This window comes from Melopsittacus undulatus, chromosome 11, assembly GCF_012275295.1.
Source record: "Melopsittacus undulatus isolate bMelUnd1 chromosome 11, bMelUnd1.mat.Z, whole genome shotgun sequence".
Lineage (NCBI taxonomy): Eukaryota > Metazoa > Chordata > Aves > Psittaciformes > Psittaculidae > Melopsittacus > Melopsittacus undulatus.
In genome coordinates, this window is record NC_047537.1 from 15,052,520 (window position 1) to 15,075,775 (window position 23,256).

Genomic DNA, 23,256 nt, shown 5'->3' on the forward strand with positions numbered 1-23,256 from the left:
GTGCTTCGGAAGGGAAATGTGATTCTCTAATGACAGTAAAGACAAAATGATTAGCATTCCTCTGCAATAGGAAATTAGCTCTGGCCAGAGGAGATGTGGTTTGATATGGCAGTGGGTTACCTGCGGCAATGCTTGCATCACGGTGTCCAGCAAAGCTCTCATCCCTACAGCCATCTTCAGCAGCTTCAGCACTGCGGAAAACACATTGGGAATATGGTAACTGCAGTGTTAGCACGGAGACACAAACTCAGTCCCTCTCCCAGGAGCCACAGATTATAGGAAGAGAAATGTGAAATCATGTCAACTGTTCTCCATTAGCTGCTATCGTCCTTGGCCTTTTTTCATCGCTCCTGGTTGCTTGGATACTATCAAAACCCCATGAATAGCAGTATCACCTAGCCTGAGATGTGGAGAAAGCATTATCGTTCTTCCTGGCTTTCCCCTTCCCCACGTTATCTGTGTTGGACCCATCTTCTTCCTCCGGTTATTATAAGCAGTTACTTTCCCAGCTCTGGGATTACTTTCCACTTCCATAGGTTACCCATTTTCATACATGATTCACTCATTTACACATCTCTTCAGAAGGTTGCCTTTCCAATTGGAAATCATGTGTATTTTTAACTCTGAAAGGGATGCAATGCACTGAAAACCACTCTTTTCCCCCACTTTGAGAAACAGCATTTTATTTCTCCTTCAGTTCCTTTGCTTAGATGAGGGCTGCAATCAGAGCAATTATGCCTTACAGCACAACACTGCCCTTCAGGACAGCCTGAGAGTACTTTATTAAGGGCCTGAGAACTCGCATTTTACATCTTCAGCATTTGGTCCATCCCATTCTGAAAACTCATGCCCTGCAGAAGCTGGCTTCCCCACTCAGGTATGTGTTGTTACAAGTCTGAGGGGACAGATGGGTGCAGAGCGATGAGGAATGCTTTGTCACCAAGTGGTGAGATGTAAAGTCCCACGGGAAATTAAGTTTATTAGATGCTTGTCTTTTAAAGCCAACATACTTGAGCTTGTGTTCTCTAATCCCCATTAGAGGCGACTTTGATTTGACTGGCATATTTTTTCTAAGTTCATCTCTGGAAATTACAGCCATAGCTATTTCTCTTGTATTTCTAAGCTCTCAGCCTTCAGGTCGTCTTAAGATAGAAACACATGGTCAGTTGGCTCAGTTTTTTGGCTCCTCTCAAGTATTTTCCCCCATTGTTCTTTTATTTGTTTACGGCCTGTTGATAGCATAACTATGCACATTGCGATGGGGATGTGCCCCAGAACCATTTCCCAACACTTGACTCTCCCTTGGAAGGGACCCTGCACCTCAAACAATTCAATTCTGTTTTATTTGTCTCACCTCGGGCAATCCTGAGAACCCTCATGATTCGGATAATAGTGGGGTTAATCGGTAGAGAAGCGTTCACCTCAATCTCTTCCAAAGTGATGCCCATGATAGACAGCAGCACAATTGCCAGATCTAATTGGTTCCATCTGGAGACAACACAAAATGAAGTTTAACATCTACCAAGAAGTTGGCAAGGGAAGGTAGCTTGTTTCACACAAATTCCAGTCTTTTCTATGGTTCTAGCACTCAAATGAATCTGCAGCATTTTTCTGAGGGTATTATACAAATGCAGTTATGTTATGAAATCATTATAACTAATGCATCTCGTTAGAGAATCAGCCAGTTCCAGAGATATTCTTGACTGAGGGGAAGCAGAAACAAAAGCTTGGCAGTTTCCTACCCTGAGGCTGCAGACATCAGGGGAGATGCTCTAGTATGTCTCCAGCCACTTCTAGACATGACACTCATGGACCTCAGCCCTAGAAAGAACCAGCCCCTCCATGTCCAGCCCATGCAACAAAAACATGCTGGGAGAGGAAAGACCCAGAGGATTTGGGCCAGATCAGAGAGAAGCATAATCCCAAAATGGACACCCAAACTATGGGGAGAGAGGGTGAAACCATGCCCTGTCTGCTGAAGGGCTCACGTCAAGTCCTGCTTGGTGCCAACTCTCTTGGTATTAGCATTGAAGGAGGCAAAATTGGGGGGAGAAAGATTCACCAAGGCCATAAAATCTGTATTTGTGAGGTAAGAGAGTGAACATTTAGAAGAAGTGATTTCATCTGCTGCTTCATGTCTGCCTCTGCATAAACCAGGACCAGCTTCTCTCTCTTGGCATATACTTAGTCACTTCACAAGGTCATCTTGATTATATGGACATGCAACTGGTGTGAAAAGAGAACCAGCCACTTGCTGTGATTCTCACTCCTATTTTGTCCACTCCTAAGGGCCAAAGTGGTGCAATTACACTTCTTGGCATGCCTGATCCTTTCTCCAACTCACATCTCAAGCCTCCACCTACCCGGTTTTCAACCATTCACACCACAAAGCATCCATATGTGTCAGTGACAGCATGAGGAAAACCATCAGTGTTCAGAACACAGAATTTGGGCAGCTGTCTCCAGAAACCTGCTGCTTCCCTCACAGAAGATTAAGTTTTTGTTACCTGTCTTGGAAGAAGCGACGAAACCCAAAGGCAATGAGCTTGAAAACAGACTCCAGGACAAAGATAACCGTGAAGATGTAATTGCAAATCTTCAGGGCTTCATCAAGAACCTGGGATATGGACACAGGACTGGGGTTAGACGCTAACATCTGCTGCCTGCAAACCTGCCCTGCTTTCACCAGTTACTCATTTCCAAATGACAGATAAAAAGCTCCAGCTGTGGTCAGTCTCCAATGATAAATGTCCCAGGGAAAAGCCCCAGTGAGCGCACAAGCTGCATTTCTGCTTGGCCCCAGCCCAGCTGATATCATTCACAGGAAAGGCTGACACAAACCAATGGCATTACTCAAACCCCAGGGCAGTAACTCAGCCCCAGGCAGGATCACCTGGGTAAGTGGTAGGAGCTGCTGCATTTGCAGGTGTCAGCAGCTCAAAACACCCTCGTGCTTTCAGAAGAGAGCTGAATTTCATCCCACTTGCTTATTTGTGCACTGCAGCAAGAGCTCTGGGCTGGCTGTGTCCCTGAAAGCACTGGCCAAATGGCTTCTTTGTGATAGTCTGTCATTCACTCCTCACCTTCAGCTTTGGCAAGGAGCAGGAGAGATGGATGGCATGCCAGCAGGAGTGAGTGCCTTGGGTTTTCCTCTGCCCACCCTTCCTTCTGCAGAGGTCACAGCCTGGCCATTAACTACAGGTGCCTCCTGGCTGGGACAACTCTTTCACAGTCGGACATTAAGCCACATCAGAGGTGATTTCATCCCAAAAGTCCTGCTCGTGAAGGAGCACTGTGATAGCAGCATCCTGAGTGGCCTCATAAATAATTTCTCACTGCTGGCAAACAGGATGGTAATAACTGTGGCCAGGGCACTGTTAGGGAATTGGGAAGTGGCAACTGAGTGCTCTCAGACCAAATCCAAGACTTGCTGATCCCCGAGCAGCAGATACCAGAGTAGAAAAGGTTTAAGCCATGCAGTTTGCCCTCATGCTACAGTTTAGCTTCAAGCATCCATGGACAAAAACCCACCTCACCTGCCTGAGAATTAGAAGCCCAGCCACCAAAGGAAGCTATGGCTCTGAATGAGCTTCCTGTCCTACTGCAGGGACCTGGGCTCTGCCACCAAATTCATTTGGCAAAGCAGATTTTGCCCAGTAGCTCTTTGCTCAAACCACCTCTACACACACTGCAGCACCTCTTCCCTATGGGCAGCATTTCCACTGGGATCTCATCCCCAGGGCATCCCAGGGTATCCCGCCACCAATCCCTTTCAGCACCAATATGATAAGCAATCATTAGCATGGATATAAATCTCCCTGGTACATTTAAGCTGTTTAAGTATCTGCAGGATCCCAGCCACCAGTCATCCCAGACCAGAGTGATTTTGGGGCTCTGATTCAGCAAGACTCTCAAGCACGTGCATGGCTCTAACTGTGCTGTCAACTGAGCATAGCCCAAGCTTGGAGTTATTACCCAGATGCTGCATACCAGAGGCTTAGAGAGAAAGTGTTATTTTCCTAAAGAAAATTAAAAACAAAAGCCTGCGCAACATTTTTATAATACAAGAGAAAACATAGCTGCAAAACGACTGCGGTGAGACGCACGCCCTAGAGCGGTTCCAGGACAGGCTCCTTGGCCAACAACCTTTTTCATCACCAAATGACTGAATCATGCAATGAGCCTTCCAGTATTTAAAGGTGACCTGAACAGAAGAAATAAATTGGGCTTGTGCCCTTTCACTTTTTGGCTTCTTTAGGATAGGCTGCAGGATATTTTTCCCTTCTTTTACCTGTCTTACTTGTTTTTTTACATGAAGTATTCAAGTCCTGTCTAGTTTTAAAGAATATTTCCTCCTATTGTGTGTTACAGTTATTCATGCTGAAAGTGGCTAATAAAGTACAAGTTACATGGCAAAGGCAGCTATTTCCATTTCATTCTTACGCACAAGAGACTTGACATCCCAGGACAGACTGTTTTTATTTTCAGAGTATGACAAAGACCCAGGAACACAGTGCACTAATATGCCAAACTGATTTTTAAAGACCACCATGGAATCCAGTGCCTGTGAAAACCGGGCTTTATGGGACATTGGGGATTTAGAAGAAACTTTGCAAAAAGAAATATTTAACAAATTGTTCTATTATTTTCCTTTTTCTCCTTTTTATTTTTTTTTGCTGGAAAACTTAAATCAAATGGAAGAGTTCAATGAGGATCATGTTAAGCAAGCCAATCATGCTCCCATCCTCATTTTCAAAGCAGTCCATTTGCATTTAACTAGAAGGGAGAGGTGAAATGGGATCCAGGTAATGAAAGCAGTGGTTTGAGCTGGAAGCCAGCTGCAGGATGGATATCTTTCATGGAACAAAGGGATATGTCAAGCATGGTGAATGAGGACTCAAAGTCTAACAGCAAAACTGGCCTTAGCTCTGTCCATCAGCAGATCCCACCATGGCTGGCCATGTCCCTCCCAACTTTCCCCCCCATCTCTGTCCCAGTACCTTTGGCTGCTGGTAATGCTCCATGGCCATGGTGATCACGTTGAGTCCAATCACTCCGGTGATGAACAAGTCCAGGTAATGGCTGGTACACATCTGGTGGATCAGGAGACGGAAGCGGGAGTAATCCGAATAGTAGGGCTTACACTGTGCTTCTGCAGCAGGGAGGAGGAGAGCGAAGAGGCACGTCAAGTCATTTCTCTGCGTCTTTCTGGAGTCAATGCTCCCTCACTTTCCAACTCCAAGGATGATAAATTCTAGACTGATTACAGCAACATGCTGTCTTTTTCATTTCCTTTTTTCTTGCTGGCATGTTACCATTTTTAATACACAGCAGGGCTCCCGTCATCTTACATCCATTAAACATCTTCAGTGGGACATGCGCTTATACTCAGCCTTACAGCATCAGGGATGAGGTGAGCTGGGACTATTGTGCTGCTAAAGAATGTTTTCCCTGTAGGGAAATTTAAACTAAACCAACAGTTTTTGTTTCTGCTGATCTTAAATGTGCCCAATCTACCCAAAAAGCCCAATTAATGGTGGGGACAGATTTCACTAACAATGGCTAAAAATGCAGGCCATTGAGTTAGTGGTGGTGTTTAAAAGAGACGTAATTCAGGCATATTATGTTCTTTGCAATAAACTGCAGAGAGAACAAAATTCAGCACTGTCAGAGCCCTGAAAAATGGTCCATAAAAGTACCAAGGAAAACTGATCAGTCAGCCTTAGCGATTAGAAAATAATGATCCTCCATTTAGACAAGATTATCAAAGTACAGATTTCACTGTTCAACTCATTCCCATGTTCAGCTGCCTCAGGGATGACACATGCTCTTTAGACCCCGAATGTTCCTAGAGATAAACTCATTTACTCACCTAATCTCTAATGAGGAAATGCCAAGGCTGAGTATATAATTCAGTACAATTTTCAAGGCAGCATTATAATGCAGATTGAAGTGGAAAGGACTGTCTTGAATATGTCAGGGTATAATATTACTCTCATAATTAGATGATCAACTGCTTATGAAAATTATTGAGCTGTAAGAATTACATGGCTTGATATTTAGTGCTGCTGAGCAAATGTAGAGTTTGATACATGATTCTGAGCAAAAAAGTTGGGCAGAATGAAGGCAGGAAGCAGAGGTTTGGGTTGCCCTCAGGGAAAACTAATTTTGGAAGGTTAAATTTTGCCTGGAAATAGAATCCACTTTGTCAATAGCCAATGACACTGCAATGAAACCCATAGGTTTAATGGTTTCATGTGCTCCCTGCTTCGTAACAGGATCCTAAAAATCAGACTTTGGTTCCTACATAGAGACAGACCTTTCCCTTGCAGCCCAGGGACCAGAGAGACAAATCATTCTGCAGTTTTATTCTGTAGGGATTTGGAACACCCAAACGTCTACCTCAGTGTTGTCAAATGAAAGGCAAAATTACTATTCACTTTCTGATCTTCAGTGTGCTTCAGGTGATCTGTACATGACTGCTAATGCACAATATTGATGAAAAGGTGTATAAAATGGATTTTCATGTGAATCTATTAAGTGCTTACAAAAAGGCCGGTTGGTAACTGCTGACTCACTCCTAAGACTTTGTTGGATATCTCAGAATCTGCATAAATCTCCATAAAGTCAAGATATCTCGATCACATTATGCTGAATTATAAGTAGCAAATTAACTAAAATGTTTGAATACAATTAGGTTAGGAATAGGACCTATTTTTATGAACCAACTTATCATCTTGGAAAGAAACACTATTGTAATTGGATCACTCATTTCTGCATTTATGTATAATTCACATTCAAAAGAAAAATGACAATGTTTCTGCCTTTTCTTGCAATGGATTTACTTATGAATAATTACACTGGAATTCTAATTTTTTCTTAGCTTTGATTGACAGGTAATTCCAAATCCTACAGAATAGCACCGACACTGTTAGAAAAGAGAGAGGATTTAGAGAGAGGTTATAAAATTTCTCCTGTGCAGGGTTCCTGCACCTGGATTAGCCAGTGCATGACCCCATAAGCAGGGTTGCTAATTGTTCATAGAGCTGCAAAGGTTTCTCCCTCTCTCCCAAAGTTCCTTTTCAACCTTTCCCAGCACATTTCCACAGGTTTCCACAGCCAAATGCCTCTGGATGCTGCTCTTGCAGACGCCTTTGCAGCCTTGGAAAATTACCATTAGTAAATGTTTCAGCCTTCCCCGTTATCTTTGTTAAGAGGGGATTTGTCAACCCTGCTTATGAATCCCGCCACCACTCACTACATCCATCTCCGCATGCCAGCCATGCATATTAGTGCAATAAAGATACTACCACGAGATGAACCACACGCAAGCTCACATGCTGTCAAAGGACTATCAATAAATACCTACTGTGTCTAGGTGGGCAGGGAACTTTTTGAACAGATAAATCATTTTCTTGTTATTGTATAAATTCCATGTATTTAACCCAATCAGTTTTACAGAGAATTTGAGTATTGCTCATGTAGAATGACCCAGGTACAAATCCCATGCCCCTTATCACACAGTATCATTTCTAATTAATGCAGTAAAGATCTAAACAATACCAACATCTTGGGAAATACAGACATCTGTTAAACTCCAGGTGGTGAACTCCACAACTAACACAACACCACATTACTGTACTGTTACAATACACTGTGTCAAGAACAACAAGAGCTCTGGGTTAGTCTTGGTTATTACTGGAAAGGTTAACTTGGCTTCCCGGCACACATGGCATTAAAGAAAAGAGGAGGAGAGCAAACAAACAAAGAAGAATTGGCAGAATGAGAATATGAGGAGATGGGGAAATACAGCAAAAGCCCACTACGAGACATTAGGCTGGTAAACAGGGTGTAAATCAAGCTGCTTCACCATGGCTGGAGGCCAGGAGAGAGAAGTGGCTCAAATCTAGATACCATTACACAGAAGAAGATCAGCTCAGACAGCAGATCCTGAGCAATCTCCTAACCCAGGTAGGAAGGAGATTTTGCAGCTCAACTCAAGCTCACATTCTGTACTCCTCTTGGCATCATCCTGCAGGATAACTGATCCCCCTTTTCCAGGGGTGGGAGGCAGAGCACGGCAGCCCCAACTTGTGTTCTGGGGTGCCCAAAATCATCACCATCCTCTCCTGCCCATTTGGAAAGGCAATGACACTGCACGATAAACATTTCCCATTCCTAATCCCACTCTAACTTCTCCCAGGTCAGGTGTCCTTTGGGTTTAAAGATCACAGCCCAGGTTTGAGGCATTTAACCCCATGCTGCTCTTCTTCTGACAGCTCCAGGATGTGACCTGTGAAGTGGCACCAGTGACCAGTAAAGCAGCACTAAAGGCATCAGTTCTGCCCTGTTGTGCCACAGCAAGAGGGTCTCAGGATTTAGCCAGTCTTTGCCATCATCAGGGGACATGGGGCTGAGGCCACTTTCTTCCCATTAACTGTATTTTCTTAGGGGGAATCAGGCTGGGCGTGCGGCTCCAAAATATCTCTGAATAGCAGCAGCCTCTGAATATAGCCCTGTCAAGAGAGAAATTGCCACTTTCCCGGAGGTGGCTTTCAACTGGAGGTGTGTGGGCACAGGAAATTGGAATTCACGAGAGTGGGACAATTCCATTACTGTCTCCTCCAGTTCCTTCTTTCTCCTATAACAAGGAAATTAACTACTTTTCAGGCCTGAGAATATCTGGAGGACAGCAGCAAATCAGTGAGCAATGAGCCCGTGACGCAGCTGGATTTACAAACTGTATCAAGAATATTATTTGGTTAAGAAGTAGTTTGCACTGAAGGAACTTTTTGTTTTAAACACAGCATTTGGCTTGGCTTTTATTGTACTGAATGGATTTACTGAAAAATAACCATAAAATAAAATCAAAATGGAAAATGATAAATTATTTCCACTGAGAAGATTCCAGTTGTGATAGAATGTAGACTTTGGGGGGAAAAAAAGGAAAAAATGAAATTATAATATCTCACTAAGCACCAGGCAGCAGCACACACACACACACACACACAATACTCCATCTCATCTTCATATAAAGAGAAAAGAAGCCCTCTGTAAGTGCAGAGATGTGTAGAAGCTTTGGGGTCACAACTTCAGATTTCTCACTGAACCACAGGAGGTTCATCTACAGCAGCTGGGACTGATTCCTTAATATTCCCAACAGTGAGGTTCCAAAATAAAATCTTTCTATTCCCTCATGCCGGTGCCTGAAGAGCAGCATGGCACATTCACTACCACTGGATCCAAAGAAAAAGCAACAAAAGGAAACACAAAGCACAGACCTGAGAATTGACCAGGTTTTAAAAGCAAACTCCAAGTGTTTCTGAGCCTGTGCGAGAGAATGAAGGAATTTGGAATGAGTTCAATGCCTTAAAAATAAGGCAGCCTTGATGTGGCTCTGTAGGACCAGGAGAGGAGCCACAACCAAATAAACAGAAGAACAAATAAACAGACCCCAAACCCAGTGACAGCACATCCCCTCCTTCTGCCCTGTTTTGCAGGAGAGTACAGGAGGCCTACCAAGAAGAGCAAGATTGAAAGCAGAGAGATAAAAATACCAGGAATGACAGTGGGAAGGAGATTCAGGATTTATTAAAGCATGTTGTGATTAAGTTTAACAAGGCATTAGAAAGACAAGGTAGGAACCTCTGTCTTCCTGAGTTACCCTCTGCAGTGAAGGCCAATAGCCCTCAACTTTGTGTTGAATCCAACTACCTGCAGTATGTGAGAGATGGATGGAGCCCCGCTCCCATCTCAAGCAGTGAGAGCTTGTTCACAGGTGAGAGTTTTAATGGCACAATTTTCCTAGCGTATTATTTTTGTCGAAAATTACATCTATATTTGTTTCTGTGTTGGCACCTCTTTAATTATTCAGGCTAATATTCATAAGTTATGAATTAAACAAAATGCTTGCCAGATTAAAGTTTCTCCTAAAAATAAAAAGAACAAAGGGGCGGATTTGCAGCCCTGAGCATCGTCCTGGTGAGGAGAGATGAGAAAGGATGACATGAGCAAGCAGTAGGTCGAGGTAACCAGGTCAAGCCCCCAGCAGTGTTTAGCCCAGCTAGTCCATCCCCACCAAGACCTGGGAAGGCTTTGAGGTGGCATTTTTATCTCTTTTAATTCACAAGATACCTCATGGATCAAACGACTTCCAATCAATACAAAGAATTTACAAGCTGGGCAGAACAAGGGCTAAACCCCAGCCCATGCTGAGGGCTGGTGTGGGGTTGGAGCTCTGCACTATACTGCTGACAAAATACTGTGCCTCCCTGAAGCGAAGCAGTGAGGAAGGGCTGGAGAATAATGGAATAACTTTCCTAAGCGAGACTGCCTGCTTTCCAGAGGCAATCCTGCCAGTTATTCAGAGACTCCTAAGTTGGTGGTTGGGAAGCTAAACAATAAAGGACCCATTTCACAGTCCAGTCATTATTCTCTAGGAAATAAAACCAAAACCAACAAAAAAAAAAAGAAAAAGAGAACAAAAATAAAGCCATGAAAAGTCCAAGAGTGACTTAATGAAAACCAGGAAAAAAATCATACTGAAGAACATGACATGATCAAGAGGTAAATTAAGGGTTTGCAAGTGTCAGTGCTGAGCCAGGTCTGCAGACCTGCAGCTCAGAATGATATGCGTGTGCCATGAAGTAAGCAAATGAGCTTTGCACCACACACACGGTTTAGTGGGATGCCTCACAGCAGCGGTGGCCAGCCGTTAGTGACACAGCACTGCCATTCAAGTGGGACGAGACGTGCCGACTTCCCAGTACCTTGCACTGCACTGGCTGAGCTCTCCATTAATACATCATCCAGCATTAGATCTAAAAGAATGAAACGGCATTAATCACCCGGCAGGACACACGGCAAGACTTCCCTTCCCCTGCAGAGGTCCCTGTGGATCTCAGGCTCTCCGTTGCCTCTAATGGGAATGGTTCCTTGTAGGATCCTCTCCTAGTGCCTCATAGAGGGTGGATTCAGGTACACGGGCTCATTGTGGAAAAGGGCTCTTGTGCTTCTCCCATATACACAGGTGAAAGCCCAAGAGATCCCTCAGAACCCCGTCACTTAACGGTGATGATGGAGAAGACACCTCTGAAGGACAGACTTTATACACATCCTGCTGGGCCAGCACCTTACAGCAACCACTCCTGCATTTGCCTACACCCTGTGAGCTGGGATTTCACATGATTTTCTAGTTTCCAAATGTTCAAATGCATTTGAAGTGTCTACAAGCAAAAATGACTGTGCAACTGGTTAGATGTCTATGTCTGACATTGACAGGTTGGTTTGGGCATCTGGGGACACTCAGAAAGCCCAGCTAAAGGAGCTGCCATGTAGCTGCTGGCATAATCAAAGCCCTAGTTTTGATATCATCTGCAAGTTCCCACCACGCAGAATAGAGCTAAGCAATGACATCTGTTGCCTCCGAGGGCAAAGCTGGACATGGTCAATTAAAACCAACGTTTCACTGAACGCGAATTGGGAAAACTGTTCTGAAGTGATTTGGAGGGCTTCATACTTTGCTCTTGAAAGGTTTTTATGGCAATTGAATACTCAGCAATATTCGATCCTCAGTAAAATAGCTGTTTATTGCCTCTTTAATTAGACATTTCATAGGACTGAATGAATAACTACATCTCCAAGGATGGTTTGTGATTCCTTCCCGCTGGGAAATTGCCCCAGCTTATGTCTTTTCTTCATCTAGCTCCTCTAGCATTATAAATAAGGTCATTAATAATAACTAAACATCTATTTCTCTTCTACAGAAATGCCTGCTTTCCAATATGGCAACTTTAAATAGGGATCTTTCTATCCAGCTTTTAACAACATTTTCTAACTCATCAGCCTGCAACTGTGTTTGGGAGCTTGGATTGACTGAAAGAGCTTTCTAGGCATTTCCCTGGTGTGAAAAACAGCAACAAAAAACTCTTTTCATCTGTATCCCACTTAGCTGAGAACAGTATAACGTGTCCTCCACTGCTTGTGAGGGAAGCCTCCATCTTTCCACTGACCCTCAGGGAAGCCAGGCTCTTGGCATAAACTGAAGTTTGATGTCCAGAGGCTGGTGTGATACATCCTATTGGTTAGAAAACCTGTGAAGCCCCTGGGACTCAAAGACGTGACCAAAGGGAAGTGCTGGGTAAGTGCTAAACTGAGAGAGGCTGAGACACTATTGTAGTATGTGGTTGCATGGTTAAGCCTGTCACAGCTATTTAAACACCTCTGAGACTATTAAAAACAATAAATCAGACTTAATATTACCAACTTTCGGAACAAGCACCTGATCAGACAGTGTCTTAAACAGTATTGAAGTCTGTCAAAGATAGAAAAGAGATGTGAAAGGGGACACGGAGAGTGTAGCAGACGGACTGACCAGGGAGGGAAAGTGTGAGGCTGTGGACACAAAGGGCAATGGAGAAAGTTCAGTCAGAAGACAGCATGCGAGAAGAAGAGGACCTCCGACCTGTGGCCTCTGGTTGACTTATTTCTTACTTATTCAACCAACAATAAAACAACAAAAAGACTAGGAGACAAGTGTCTTGTCGGAGACTGTTGGCAGAGCGGAGGTCTAGCCTCCTTTCACCTGTAATGCCATCTCTAGGCAGGGCTGCCAACTTGCACATCCCTTTTGGAGTTAGGTTCAGTTTGCATCAGCGCTATTTTGTCTAGTTAGTTACTCTCCTCAACAGCTTTTTTTTTTTTCTGATCTGTATTTCTCAAGCAAATGCATTGATATGTTTCTCTAAGGAGTTTTTAAGCATTACTAGAATGAGACGGATCCATTATTTTATTACACTCTTGAATAGCAGTGGTGCTACTGCGCCAATAAATAAACTGGCTTGACAAATGGGACAGGTAACATCACTGTGGCATTACAAGGCTGTAATAAACTAAATAGTGAATCCAGTTATCAAGCAACAGTGCTCATGACTCAGAAGATTTATGATGCCATCCGGCACTGCTGATCTTTGCAATTGTCACTATTTGTGTAACACTGAGCTCTGCTATCCAAGAAGCTCCAGGTCTGATTACTATTATATTTTAATTTAAATAACCTCCAATGGAAAGGTCATTGCAAATCATGCAGCCATTAAAAAGGCTTCCATGGCTCCTTGCTCAGCCTAAAATGATGCTATTTCCTTCATGCAAATTTTATAGCTGGACATGCTTTTTGGGAGAGGAATGATCACCAGACGTGAGGCAGGGAGGGGAGGGAAAAGCGGATTGTGTGGAAGGTCAAGCAGGACTCAGAAAGATGTGGAAAGACTACCGACCAGCCATCTGTTTCTCCTTACTCCTTCTCTTTTTCTCCAGCCGGCGAAGCCTCTTCTCCTCCCGCCTCTTGGCTTCTTCCTCCTCCTGATGCTGCCGACACTTGTGGAAGTTCTCCACCACTACCCCCACAAACATGTTGAGGACAAAGAAGGCCACGATCAGCAGGAAGGAGATGAAGTAAAGGAGCATCCATGGATTGTAGTTCATGACTGGCTGCAAAGTGGAGGAAGGCAAATGTCAACTGAACCTCAAAAATCCAAGAAGGGAGCAAACTGATGCTGCTGCCCATTCAAAAGCTGTGGGTGCCCCTTTCAGGCAGCTCAGTGTGCTCTGCTCTTCATAGAAATTAAAGCTCTTTAAGACATTTTAACTGAATGTTCACAAAACACAAAGAACTTTTGAAAGGAACCACCTCTGTTCTGCCAACAGCAGGAGAGCTCTGCAGTTATTGTAAATCCCTCACTGAAAACCTGTACCTACACAAAGCCCTTTTCTCCTGAAATGCCCAAATTGCTTAAAAAGTCAAACCATTCTTTGATAGGTGCAATTTTCCTAACGCTCATTACATCAGTCATGTTGCAAAGTCTGTATGAAAAAGGATAGATCCAAACCCCAACTTCTCACTGGACTCCTTGTCATGCCTGAAGAGTTGAGTTAAATGCCTCCCTCGATACTAACCCCATAACCCCATTTGACTGTGGAAGCCAATAGTACTTCGCAAAACAAGAGCCAGAATGTGCAGCCTTTGACAACTCATTTCTCACAGAGCTTTTACTAGAACCCATACCTGCTGGTCAACTCCCACAGCATCTAAGCCATCGTACATGATATCCACCCACCCGTCCTTGGAGGCCAGAACAAAGAGAGACATCAGGGCCTAGAAATGCATGGGAAAAAAGTTAGACATAGTTGCACTAAAACTCTTTTATTGTAATATTTTACTCCTCTTTGCCCTTTTCTGTCTGAGCATTATCATTACCTGCCTGATAACGGGGCACTTTGATGGCCAAGATTTCTCCTGGCAGCATGAACCTGTCAATACCCCTGGTTCAGCAATGAGCACTAATTCGGAAACCACAAAGCAGAAGACAAAAGCAGTTTCATTTCTACCCTCCAGGTCTCCACTGCTCCCCACTAATTAGTCCTTACCATGTTACTAAAATAAGGCTGTGTTGCAGAGAAGGTTGAAATTGTCCGGCTCTATTAGACAAGACCTTCTGCAAGATATATTTAGTTTGTTATGTAGCAGTGAAGCAATTAAGTACTCCACAAAGCCACATGTGCTTGTTCCGTTCCGAAAAGAAGTGTATGCTTGCTTGGAAACACTACCTTTGGGATTTACAGAGACAGAATGCTGTGTATGTGAACTGAATCTTTACTGCGACTGGTAGTGCCCTGTAAGAAAATCCCATGGGATAATAACGCACAGGTTTTAAGTCAAGGAGGTAAAGGAGCAAAGAAGCAGATTACCATTCTATTAATACCTGGCCGAGATTATCAAAATTATACTTGTGCCGGACCCATTTGTAGCTTGCTTCTGTACAATCCGATTTATTTGTGATGTTTCTGGTGTCCTCCCCCTGGCAGACAAAAAACTTGCCTTTGAAAAGCTGTAAAATATGCAAAGAAGAGGAGAACTGTAAAGATTCAGCCTGCAGATGATGGGCATTTCTCCCTGGGTACTCTGCACAGCCCATGCTGACCAGAGGAGTTAAAGGAAATTGCCTCATTCGTGTAGGTGATTAAGTGTGAGCAGCCTGTATAATACACACCTAATGAGCAAATGCATGATTTCACGTCGTTTAGGACACCCACCTCATGTATTAGCTTGTCTGGTTCAGTGATCTGAGAGTGGCCTTGAGGCCTTTGCTTCTGGGTCACCAGCAGAAGTGTAGCTCCAGCTAATAGCCCAGACCAGCTAATGGTTTTTTACCACTTGTGGAATGACTCCAGCGGCTCTCAGTTTAGTTAATGGTGCTGGTTTTAAGAGTCACCGACAAATTAAGTGTAACAGGGTCCCTCTGTCAGCAAAGGGAAGGTGGCACTGATGAGCAGAGCGTTGGACTAAGCTCTGCTCTTAGGGGTCACAAGGGAACATATCAAAGAGGAGCCAAGCTGCTGCGAGTGATGCTGGGCTCTTGCTGAATCAAGACCTGTCAGTACAGCTCTGGTCCCTGATCCTGAACATGGTTCTCCAGCCATCATCAGGCTCTGAAGTCTGTGCAGGGGTCTCTAACAATATTCTTTGGGCTGAGTTTGCAGGGTACCTGACCCTGAGCTTGTTTCCTTTGGTGTAAGCCAAAGGAGATACAACTCCTGGGCAGTCAGCTCATGATTTACACCTACACAAGGAACATGAGCCTCCTGATTCTAGACCTACTGCTTCCTCTACACAGCACAGACTGGTAGGGATGATTACTGCTTCAGACAGGGTGATTGATGCTAGTAGGATGGATGGTATCAAAGCCCAGGAGACAACCAACAAATCTGGTTTTATTTGCTGACAGAAGCTATTGACATTGCTGCTTTTGGGGGAAATGGCAGCCTGCTCTCCAGGCTCCTTAAAACACCACCTGGGTATACAGAGAAAAGACACTGACGGATTTTGATCTGTTGTTTTAGACAAATATCAGTAGAAATAATAGTGCACAAGATAAACCCACGCATCACTCCATGGGTTTCCTTCAGCAATCAACAGCAGAAGGAGGTTCTCTAGACATGCAAAATTAATCACCACTCAACGCAGCCATAAAACCTCTGGATGCAAAAAGAGAAGTATTCCCTGATCTTTCCATGGAGAAACACTATCTGTGGGTACAGCAGACTGGGGAGATATAGCCTTCACAGAGTAAAGCTTTAATTAAGCAGGAAGGTAAACAACTGGTTTTAATATATTGACTATAAATATAACTTCTCCAGGAGCTGCCCTGTAATGCCACTCAGATGGGAGCAGTAACACAGCTACTAACGGGGTCTGGAAATGCAAAGCTCTGTTTGCAAAAATGCTGATTCCCATCAGTGCTTCAGATTTCAGCACTTCTGAAAGACCCAGTGTTTCTCACTGTACTTGTTTTGTGTATTTCTTCTGTGTTATTAATGACTATTCATGCATGGGCAAGCTCTACACCAAAATCAGTCTTGCTAAGAGGAAATACCATTAGAAATGTGGACAGCTGAATTTTTAATAGCATTTAAACCCTCTGGTTTAATCCCCGGGTTATATTTACATGGGAAAACCAACTGTAACTTGGAGAGATCATCTTTTTATAGCAAATAGCTATGGCCCTAATCTTACACCTAATTAGACATGAATATTAACAGAGAACTTTGCATCCTGAATACAGGATCAGTCTTGCTTGTATCTGCCACTTAAGCACATCAGCAGTCATGACAATTTAACCTAAGACTGCAAGTCACCAGGGAAAGCAATCGCAATTAGCAGGGAGGAAACTCAAAGAGCATACTGCAACTTTTGTTGCTGGGCATAAATTTTCCTATGTCTGGGTTTTATATTGTTTTACGGGATATGCTTTGTTTTATTAATCTGCTTAGTATAATGGATGGATGTTGTTGTACTCTAATGCAAAGCCAATCTAGCCACTGAGGTGGTTATGCATGGCATGTTCTCCGTTTACTTTCAATGCTGTATTTATTATTTAAAGAGTATATTAGTATAAAATATTACATAAGACACCTTTCTAAACCGAAGACAAACAGAGTTGCTTTCCAAAGCTGGATGTGACAGATCAGATAAACTTCAGAAAGAAATAAGTGTTATGTCTGAATATTTATATGAGACAAGCTCTTCAGGTGATGAGAAACCAATTGCTTTGGAAACTCTGCCACTTTTCCCCTGGGTTCCTGCACTTCTGAGACTGAGGATATTGCCAGCAGAGCTGGAAGGAAGCAGACTCAGAAATCTCTATTTCTGCAAGCTTTCAGTTATACAAGCTGTCAGAATCTGAATGAATCTCTAGGTCAAGGTCTCTCTAGAGTTTACAAACCAACAATTTCAGCTTTGAGAGTTTCTATTTCCCCATCGGTTTATACCTAGAAGAAAGGTGGAGGGGAGACATCCCTATGTTATCTCACAGACAGAATATGAGCAGGATTTAACAGTTTCCCTAAGTAGAGCTTTTCTGGTGGTACATGTCATGCCTCAGGCCTGACCCTTCTGTGGTCAGGCCTGAGGCTGGGCCAAGAAAGTGGACAAATATCTTGAATCACATCCCACAGCAGGCAGAGCAGAAGTCCTTGAGATGGGGAAAGGATGAAGAAAGCCCATTCTGTGCTTTAAGGGGGTCATCACGTTGGCTTTTGAAATCACTGCATGCAACAGGGAAGCTTCAAGAAAGTTCCAACACATCAAGTGACACAAAGACAAGACTTGGAAGTCAGGAATAACTGTCTTGGGAGCACTTGGAAGGCCACACTGTGCTGCTGGGGTGGCAACTGAGGGATACATAAGCCCTTGGGTCTGAGTCATTCCAGGCTCTTGTCTGTGGCAAAGCTATGGATTCAAAACCAACACACGTTTCTAAAGCTGGGCAGAGGACTTTGATGGAATCAGAGAGGGGCAAAACTAACCCCACTAACTGGCTCTAACCACTGCTCCTTCAGCTATGGCTGAGAATGCATGCTGCTGGGCCACTGTTGTTAGACTGTAATTGCTAATGAGATTTTAATGACTGCTGAATAATGGTAAATCTGCTTCCTCCTCAGTAGGAGCAAGGAGCCTTCCCCAAGAAAGCCAAACAGCCCATTGTTTCAGTTTCAGGAAGGCTTATGGTATGCTATCAGTATAGATACCCAGATGTGGGGCCATGTGTGGCTCCTTATCTCCTTGGGTTAGGTGCTGAGGTTTACAGGGGACTCACCTGAACTCCCAGGATTCCAAAGATTATGAAAAAGGCACAGCAGATGACCACAATGTTTCCAATGGGCTTTAGTGATGACATGAGGGTCTCCACCACCAGCTTTAGTCCTTGGGCTCGACTGATGACTCTGCGGGGACAAGTAAACGTAAAAGCTATGTTAGTCCTGCCCTTGCCCTGTTCTGCCTCAAGATAGGAGATGTGGAGAAAACAGCGTTAGGGAATTTGCTAGAATGGCAAATAACTCAAAGATCATGATGGAAGAAGCAGGACATCTTGAGGTTGCTCAGAGCCGCATCCAGCCTGACCTTGAACACTTCCAGGAATGGGGCATCTACCACCTCTCTGGATAACCTGTGCCAGCACCTCACCACCTTCAGCACAAACAATCTCTACATGTTTTTACAGTGCTGCTGTGCACAGAGCCCTGAGCTACCCCTCAGTATAATCACAGTCTTTTTATACCCACAGTACAACCTCAGCTACTGAACCAGTTGTGTCCACCAATCCCAGGCATCTAACCTTTTTTCTGTAGCTCCTCTTTGTCTGGTACCACACAGCATTACTGTACTATACTCTCAAGGACAACACTACAACAAAAGGACAAAGCTTGTGTGATTTACAGAAGCCATGTCACCATGCTGGGCAAGATGAACGAGGTATTCAGGCTCACAGACCTGAAGATGGAGAGCTAGAGGACCAAGAAAGGCATCTGAAGAGGCTGTACACCTCCCTGCTCTTGATGCCAACTGGAATTAAGCATTTCACTAGCACTGTAAATCAATTTGTACTGATGCCATAGAAACTGTGTTTTCCCAAGGCAGAAATAGCTGTCTGCTGTGTAAGTCAGAGGGATACTGGCAGGTGACTCCTCTGAACACTTGGCACTCAAAAGTGCCACAGAATTCCCCACCTTCCTGTTTCTGCCTGGTTCTCCTTCCTGCCATGGGAGTCCTCTCATTGCCCCCCTGTTTCTCCCCAAGCCTGGCTGCACCACCTGAAGCACAGCTGGAGTTTTACTGATGGGAGAGGATCCAAGTTCTCCTCCTCTTTCCTGCTTCCCAGGGATGCTCCCCTGAGAGGTCCCCATGGATGCATCCACCTGCCCAGCATGCATGGCCTTAGCTGGGACCACAGCCAAGCCTGCACCAACCCTCCCCTGCCCCAGAGCTGACTGCTTTAGCAAGCTGCAGTGTTCAGTGTACAGCACCAGAGCTTTGAAAACCAATTGGCTTTAAACAGAATCCTGAAAAGCTAAAAATTATTATTTCCCTTTTTTTCTAGTTAAATATTTACTCAAAATGTCAAGGGTAACTCATCAATTATCATTTAAAAAATAAACAGATGGTGGTATTTTTATCCACTCCCTTTGCAGTGAAGCACAAAAGGCAGATGCTGCTGTTCCTGATGCCTGAAGTCTCTTCCAGGTAGCTGCTGTGGCTCCCCATTTCAGACACCTCAGTTTTCCCAGTGCTCAGATCTGGGGTATTTTAGGGGATGAGCTAGGGGGTGAGATGGCTTAGGGAGCAGAGGGCTGCTCAAGGCTGAGATGACTCCAGGGGACAGTGTGGACCCCATGCAGCCATGGAAGCATGGAGAGGGTTGGTGTGAGATGCCAAAACTGCCTACGTGCATTACCCCAGCCTGAGGTCCTCGCTGGGGCAGTGATGCTGCCACTGCTGCTGTGCATTGAGAGGCTGAGAGATGAGCTGAGGACAGCTAGCAGGGACAACTGGACAACAGGTTGATGTGTCCTACTCAATGTGGTTAATCCAGCCCAACTGGCTAAGCAAGGGCTCTTCCTGTTCCACCTAAGTGCACAAAGCAAGCATTGGGATGGACAGTCTGAAGCTGAATCTCTTTTCTAAATCCTCAGATGGTTTAAAGATTTTGCCATCCCTTACCTATTACCCTCACACCATCCTGGGTGAAACGCTACAACTGCCAAACTACAGACAGGAAACTGAGGCATGGGAAGACAGCAAGCCATATCCTCAGAGGTATGCAACATCTCCATTCCAATGATTTAAATGGAAATTAGGTACTTTGGTGCCTTTAGGGATCCTCACTATATTCTGTCCACTGTCACACAAGATGGAAACAAAGTCAGGTCTTCTCAATTGCAGGCCTGTGGTTGAAGCTACTGGAGCATCCTTAAATTTTGAGGAAGAGGAAAAAAAATCAGTCTCCAGAGTATAAAGCTAATAATCTTCTCCAACACTTATTAAGAAAGCCTATTCTAGAAATAATAAAGTGATTTCCCTTGTGAGATACTATTCGGTATCCAGCAGAGAAAGAAAATAGGAGGTTACTTGTCTGACTTCACAAAGCCATGTGTGTTGAGAAAAAAAGGAATGAGAAACTGCAGCATTTGGCTGCTTTCAGTGGTTTGATCAACCAGGGAATTCCTCAAACGAGAATGCATGAGGGTAAAAGCTGCCACCAGTTTAGCTCCACACCAGAGCTGTTTCCAGCCCTACAGGGAGAGACGACTTTGAAAAGAGTTGGAAATGTAATAGCTCTTACTAATGAAAACCTTGGAGCTCCTCAGACTAAAGACTTGATCCAATGTCAAGGCAAGTCTGTGCAGACTCCTGCTGCTCTCCTGAGAGTCTGTTAACTCTCTTAAGAGGTGCCAATGAAATCCTGAGCATTTCCAGATTGTTAGTATCACCCTCAACATGTCAACATGCAGCATCCCCACACCTCATCAATGTTGCCCAATGTCCTGCTGATAGCAGGCTTGTAAACTCTGTATTATCTGACCCACCACTCCTGCTATTTATCCCTGAAGGATGTGGCTGACTTGGAGCCCTCAGGGTGTTCCAAAGCCATAGATCCACTGTTCAGGACAATTCCAGTCTGCATTTGGCATGTGACAAATTGGGAAACTGAAATGAGACCATTTTGCTTTTTTTTTTTTTTTTCCTTTTCAGTGTGAAGAAACATTAATCCCTCGAGTTCCTCCTGGTTCTGCTGGTCTCAGCATTCCCAAGGCTGTTAAACCCCTGGTGTGAGACACTCCAAACCCGTTGCCAGCCTCATCGCAGCTGGATCACATTTACTAGCATTAAGCCCGCTAGCCTGATCAGAGCTCTCAGAAGTAGCAGCAGCACTTAGATGAAGTAGCAGATCAACATTAATGAAGACCTCCCCCCACAGATTAAAACAAATAGCAAAGATGATATGATAGATAGAAGAGAGTCTCTGAAATGACTGTTTCATACTGTGATGCTATAAAAAGTGAATAATTTAACTTCTTTGGAAGTTAAAGCCCAGGCTCTGTAAAACAGCACTGAAGTCCATTCACATTAAATCTGAATACATTTTCCATTTTGATTCCTCTTGTATCTTCAGCTACAACACTTGATCCCAACAACAGCAGGTTGAACACATTAGGAAGGAATGTTATTGTATAAGCAATCCCTCTACTGGCTGAAACATCAGAGGGTCATGGAAATATCTTTAAATGTCACTCCTTTGTGAATGTATTTTTGGAATTCTAGTCATAAAGCTCGGCTGGAATGCTCATGGATTCAATTTGGAGGCTGATAATCAATCATGCAATCAAAAGCCCATGATTGGCACACAGGCCAGTATATTTTAATGTCTGGGTAAAAGGCACAAGCACTTGTGGGTTTGTGTGCTGCATAAAGCAGCGGGGTTGTTTTCAGAGGAGAAAATAAGAGGCAGAATGAGGGAGGTCTTTTGCAAGAAGAACTACTTCAGATCATCAACCAAGAAAGCCAACACAGATACAATGAGTTCTGTCCCTGCTCTTGAGTGTGACATGCACAGCCATGGCTTGGCTTCTAACTGAGGGTGTGCTCTCTGCAACCCTGTCCCCACGTGCTCACACCAAGGGAGGACAGGAGCCGGGTCAGCTCTCCTGTTGTGGGGACAGAGCATCCGCGTTGGTCTCTGCCTTATGCTTTCCTGGAAAGAAAAACATTGGCTTGGTCTCTGCAAGGAGCGTCACGTGGACACAGGGACTGGATGTGCATGGTGTGCAAAGACCTCAAGTCACCTGTCCCAGCTGTCATCTCACGTTGATCCAGCTGAACATCCCAGGCAGTGATGATGTGATCCCTGAGCCACGCAGCGCAGCCGGCGGCAAAGGCAAGAGAGGGCAGCGTGGGGCAGCCCAGATGTGCATCACAGAGGCAGATGGGTTTCCACATGTGGAGATTTATGACTTACTGAAAAGCCCCCAGTTTGATGGCTGCTTTTTCATTTCCTACAAATCTAATTACAGGGGAATAGAACTGATTGTGAACATATTTAGGGAATGGGCTTGTTGCTGCCTTTTTACGTTTCCTTTGTAGTAGAAAGCAGCATGTTGGCTGAAAACATTCACATGCTCTCTTGAGAAAACATATCAAATGCCAACAGGAGTGGAATAGCAATGGAAGAGCCTAATCCTGTTCCAGATGGCAGGTCTTCCTCCAGCCTGCAGTTACTCATTGGATTATTCCCCTGACTGCAAAGTACTCATGCATATAGGTGACTACAGAGAAAGGCTCTAGTAATCAAAGATCCAGGTCCTGGCCAGACAGACCTACAGGTCTACAGAGAAGCATGGAGGGTTTTTACTAGGTCAAACAGGTAACTCTAGCAGGGATCAGCACAACCCAAACCAGGTGACTCTAGTAGGGTTCAGCAAAACTCAAGCCTCTTCCTGTAGATCCGATTTAACCACACCACCTCAAAAGAGAAACTTGGACTCCCCAGTTCAGAGATGGGAAATCAATCCATCTCTTACCCAGAGCTCTACAGATTATACTGTACATATTCTTCAACCTGGTCAAAAATCAGCCAGCACAGAACAACTGAGCAGATCTATCAAAGCAGCAACCTTGCAGGAACTACCCCAAGAAACCAGAGTTCACATGGAGATGCCAGGGGACACATGAAGTGGAAAAAAGTCTGAATTGGAGTCACGTAGGACAGTCCAGTCATATGGTTGAGGAGCAGCACCACACCAGTGGCACTGTCTGTCCAGACAAAAATGATTAAAAGCAGCTCACGTCCAAAAACTCACCAGGCACAACATACACATAGAGCAATTTAAGAGAATGTCTTTCATAGCTGTTGAGATATTTGAAGG

The 23,256-nt window shown here is 44.2% G+C and overlaps 1 protein-coding gene across 8 annotated transcripts in view; it reads right to left on the reverse strand.

Annotated features, from left to right (window-relative positions):
• The window catches only part of CACNA1G (calcium voltage-gated channel subunit alpha1 G), a 147,823-nt gene that overhangs the window by 18,103 nt on the left and 106,464 nt on the right, over nucleotides 1–23,256 (reverse strand). For 5 of the 8 annotated variants that reach the window (XM_034067728.1, XM_034067722.1, XM_034067729.1 and 2 more), the window contains exons 22-30: nucleotides 18,153–18,279; nucleotides 14,760–14,885; nucleotides 14,063–14,152; nucleotides 13,275–13,488; nucleotides 10,770–10,820; nucleotides 5,001–5,152; nucleotides 2,508–2,617; nucleotides 1,355–1,488; nucleotides 121–191 (exon numbers count right to left, since the gene is read on the reverse strand). In XM_034067728.1, coding sequence (XP_033923619.1) covers nucleotides 121–191; nucleotides 1,355–1,488; nucleotides 2,508–2,617; nucleotides 5,001–5,152; nucleotides 10,770–10,820; nucleotides 13,275–13,488; nucleotides 14,063–14,152; nucleotides 14,760–14,885; nucleotides 18,153–18,279 — 1,075 coding nt within the window. The remainder of the gene's footprint in view (nucleotides 1–120; nucleotides 192–1,354; nucleotides 1,489–2,507; nucleotides 2,618–5,000; nucleotides 5,153–10,769; nucleotides 10,821–13,274; nucleotides 13,489–14,062; nucleotides 14,153–14,759; nucleotides 14,886–18,152; nucleotides 18,280–23,256) is intronic. The other 3 variants (XM_034067723.1, XM_034067725.1, XM_034067724.1) reach the window with 3 other exon arrangements.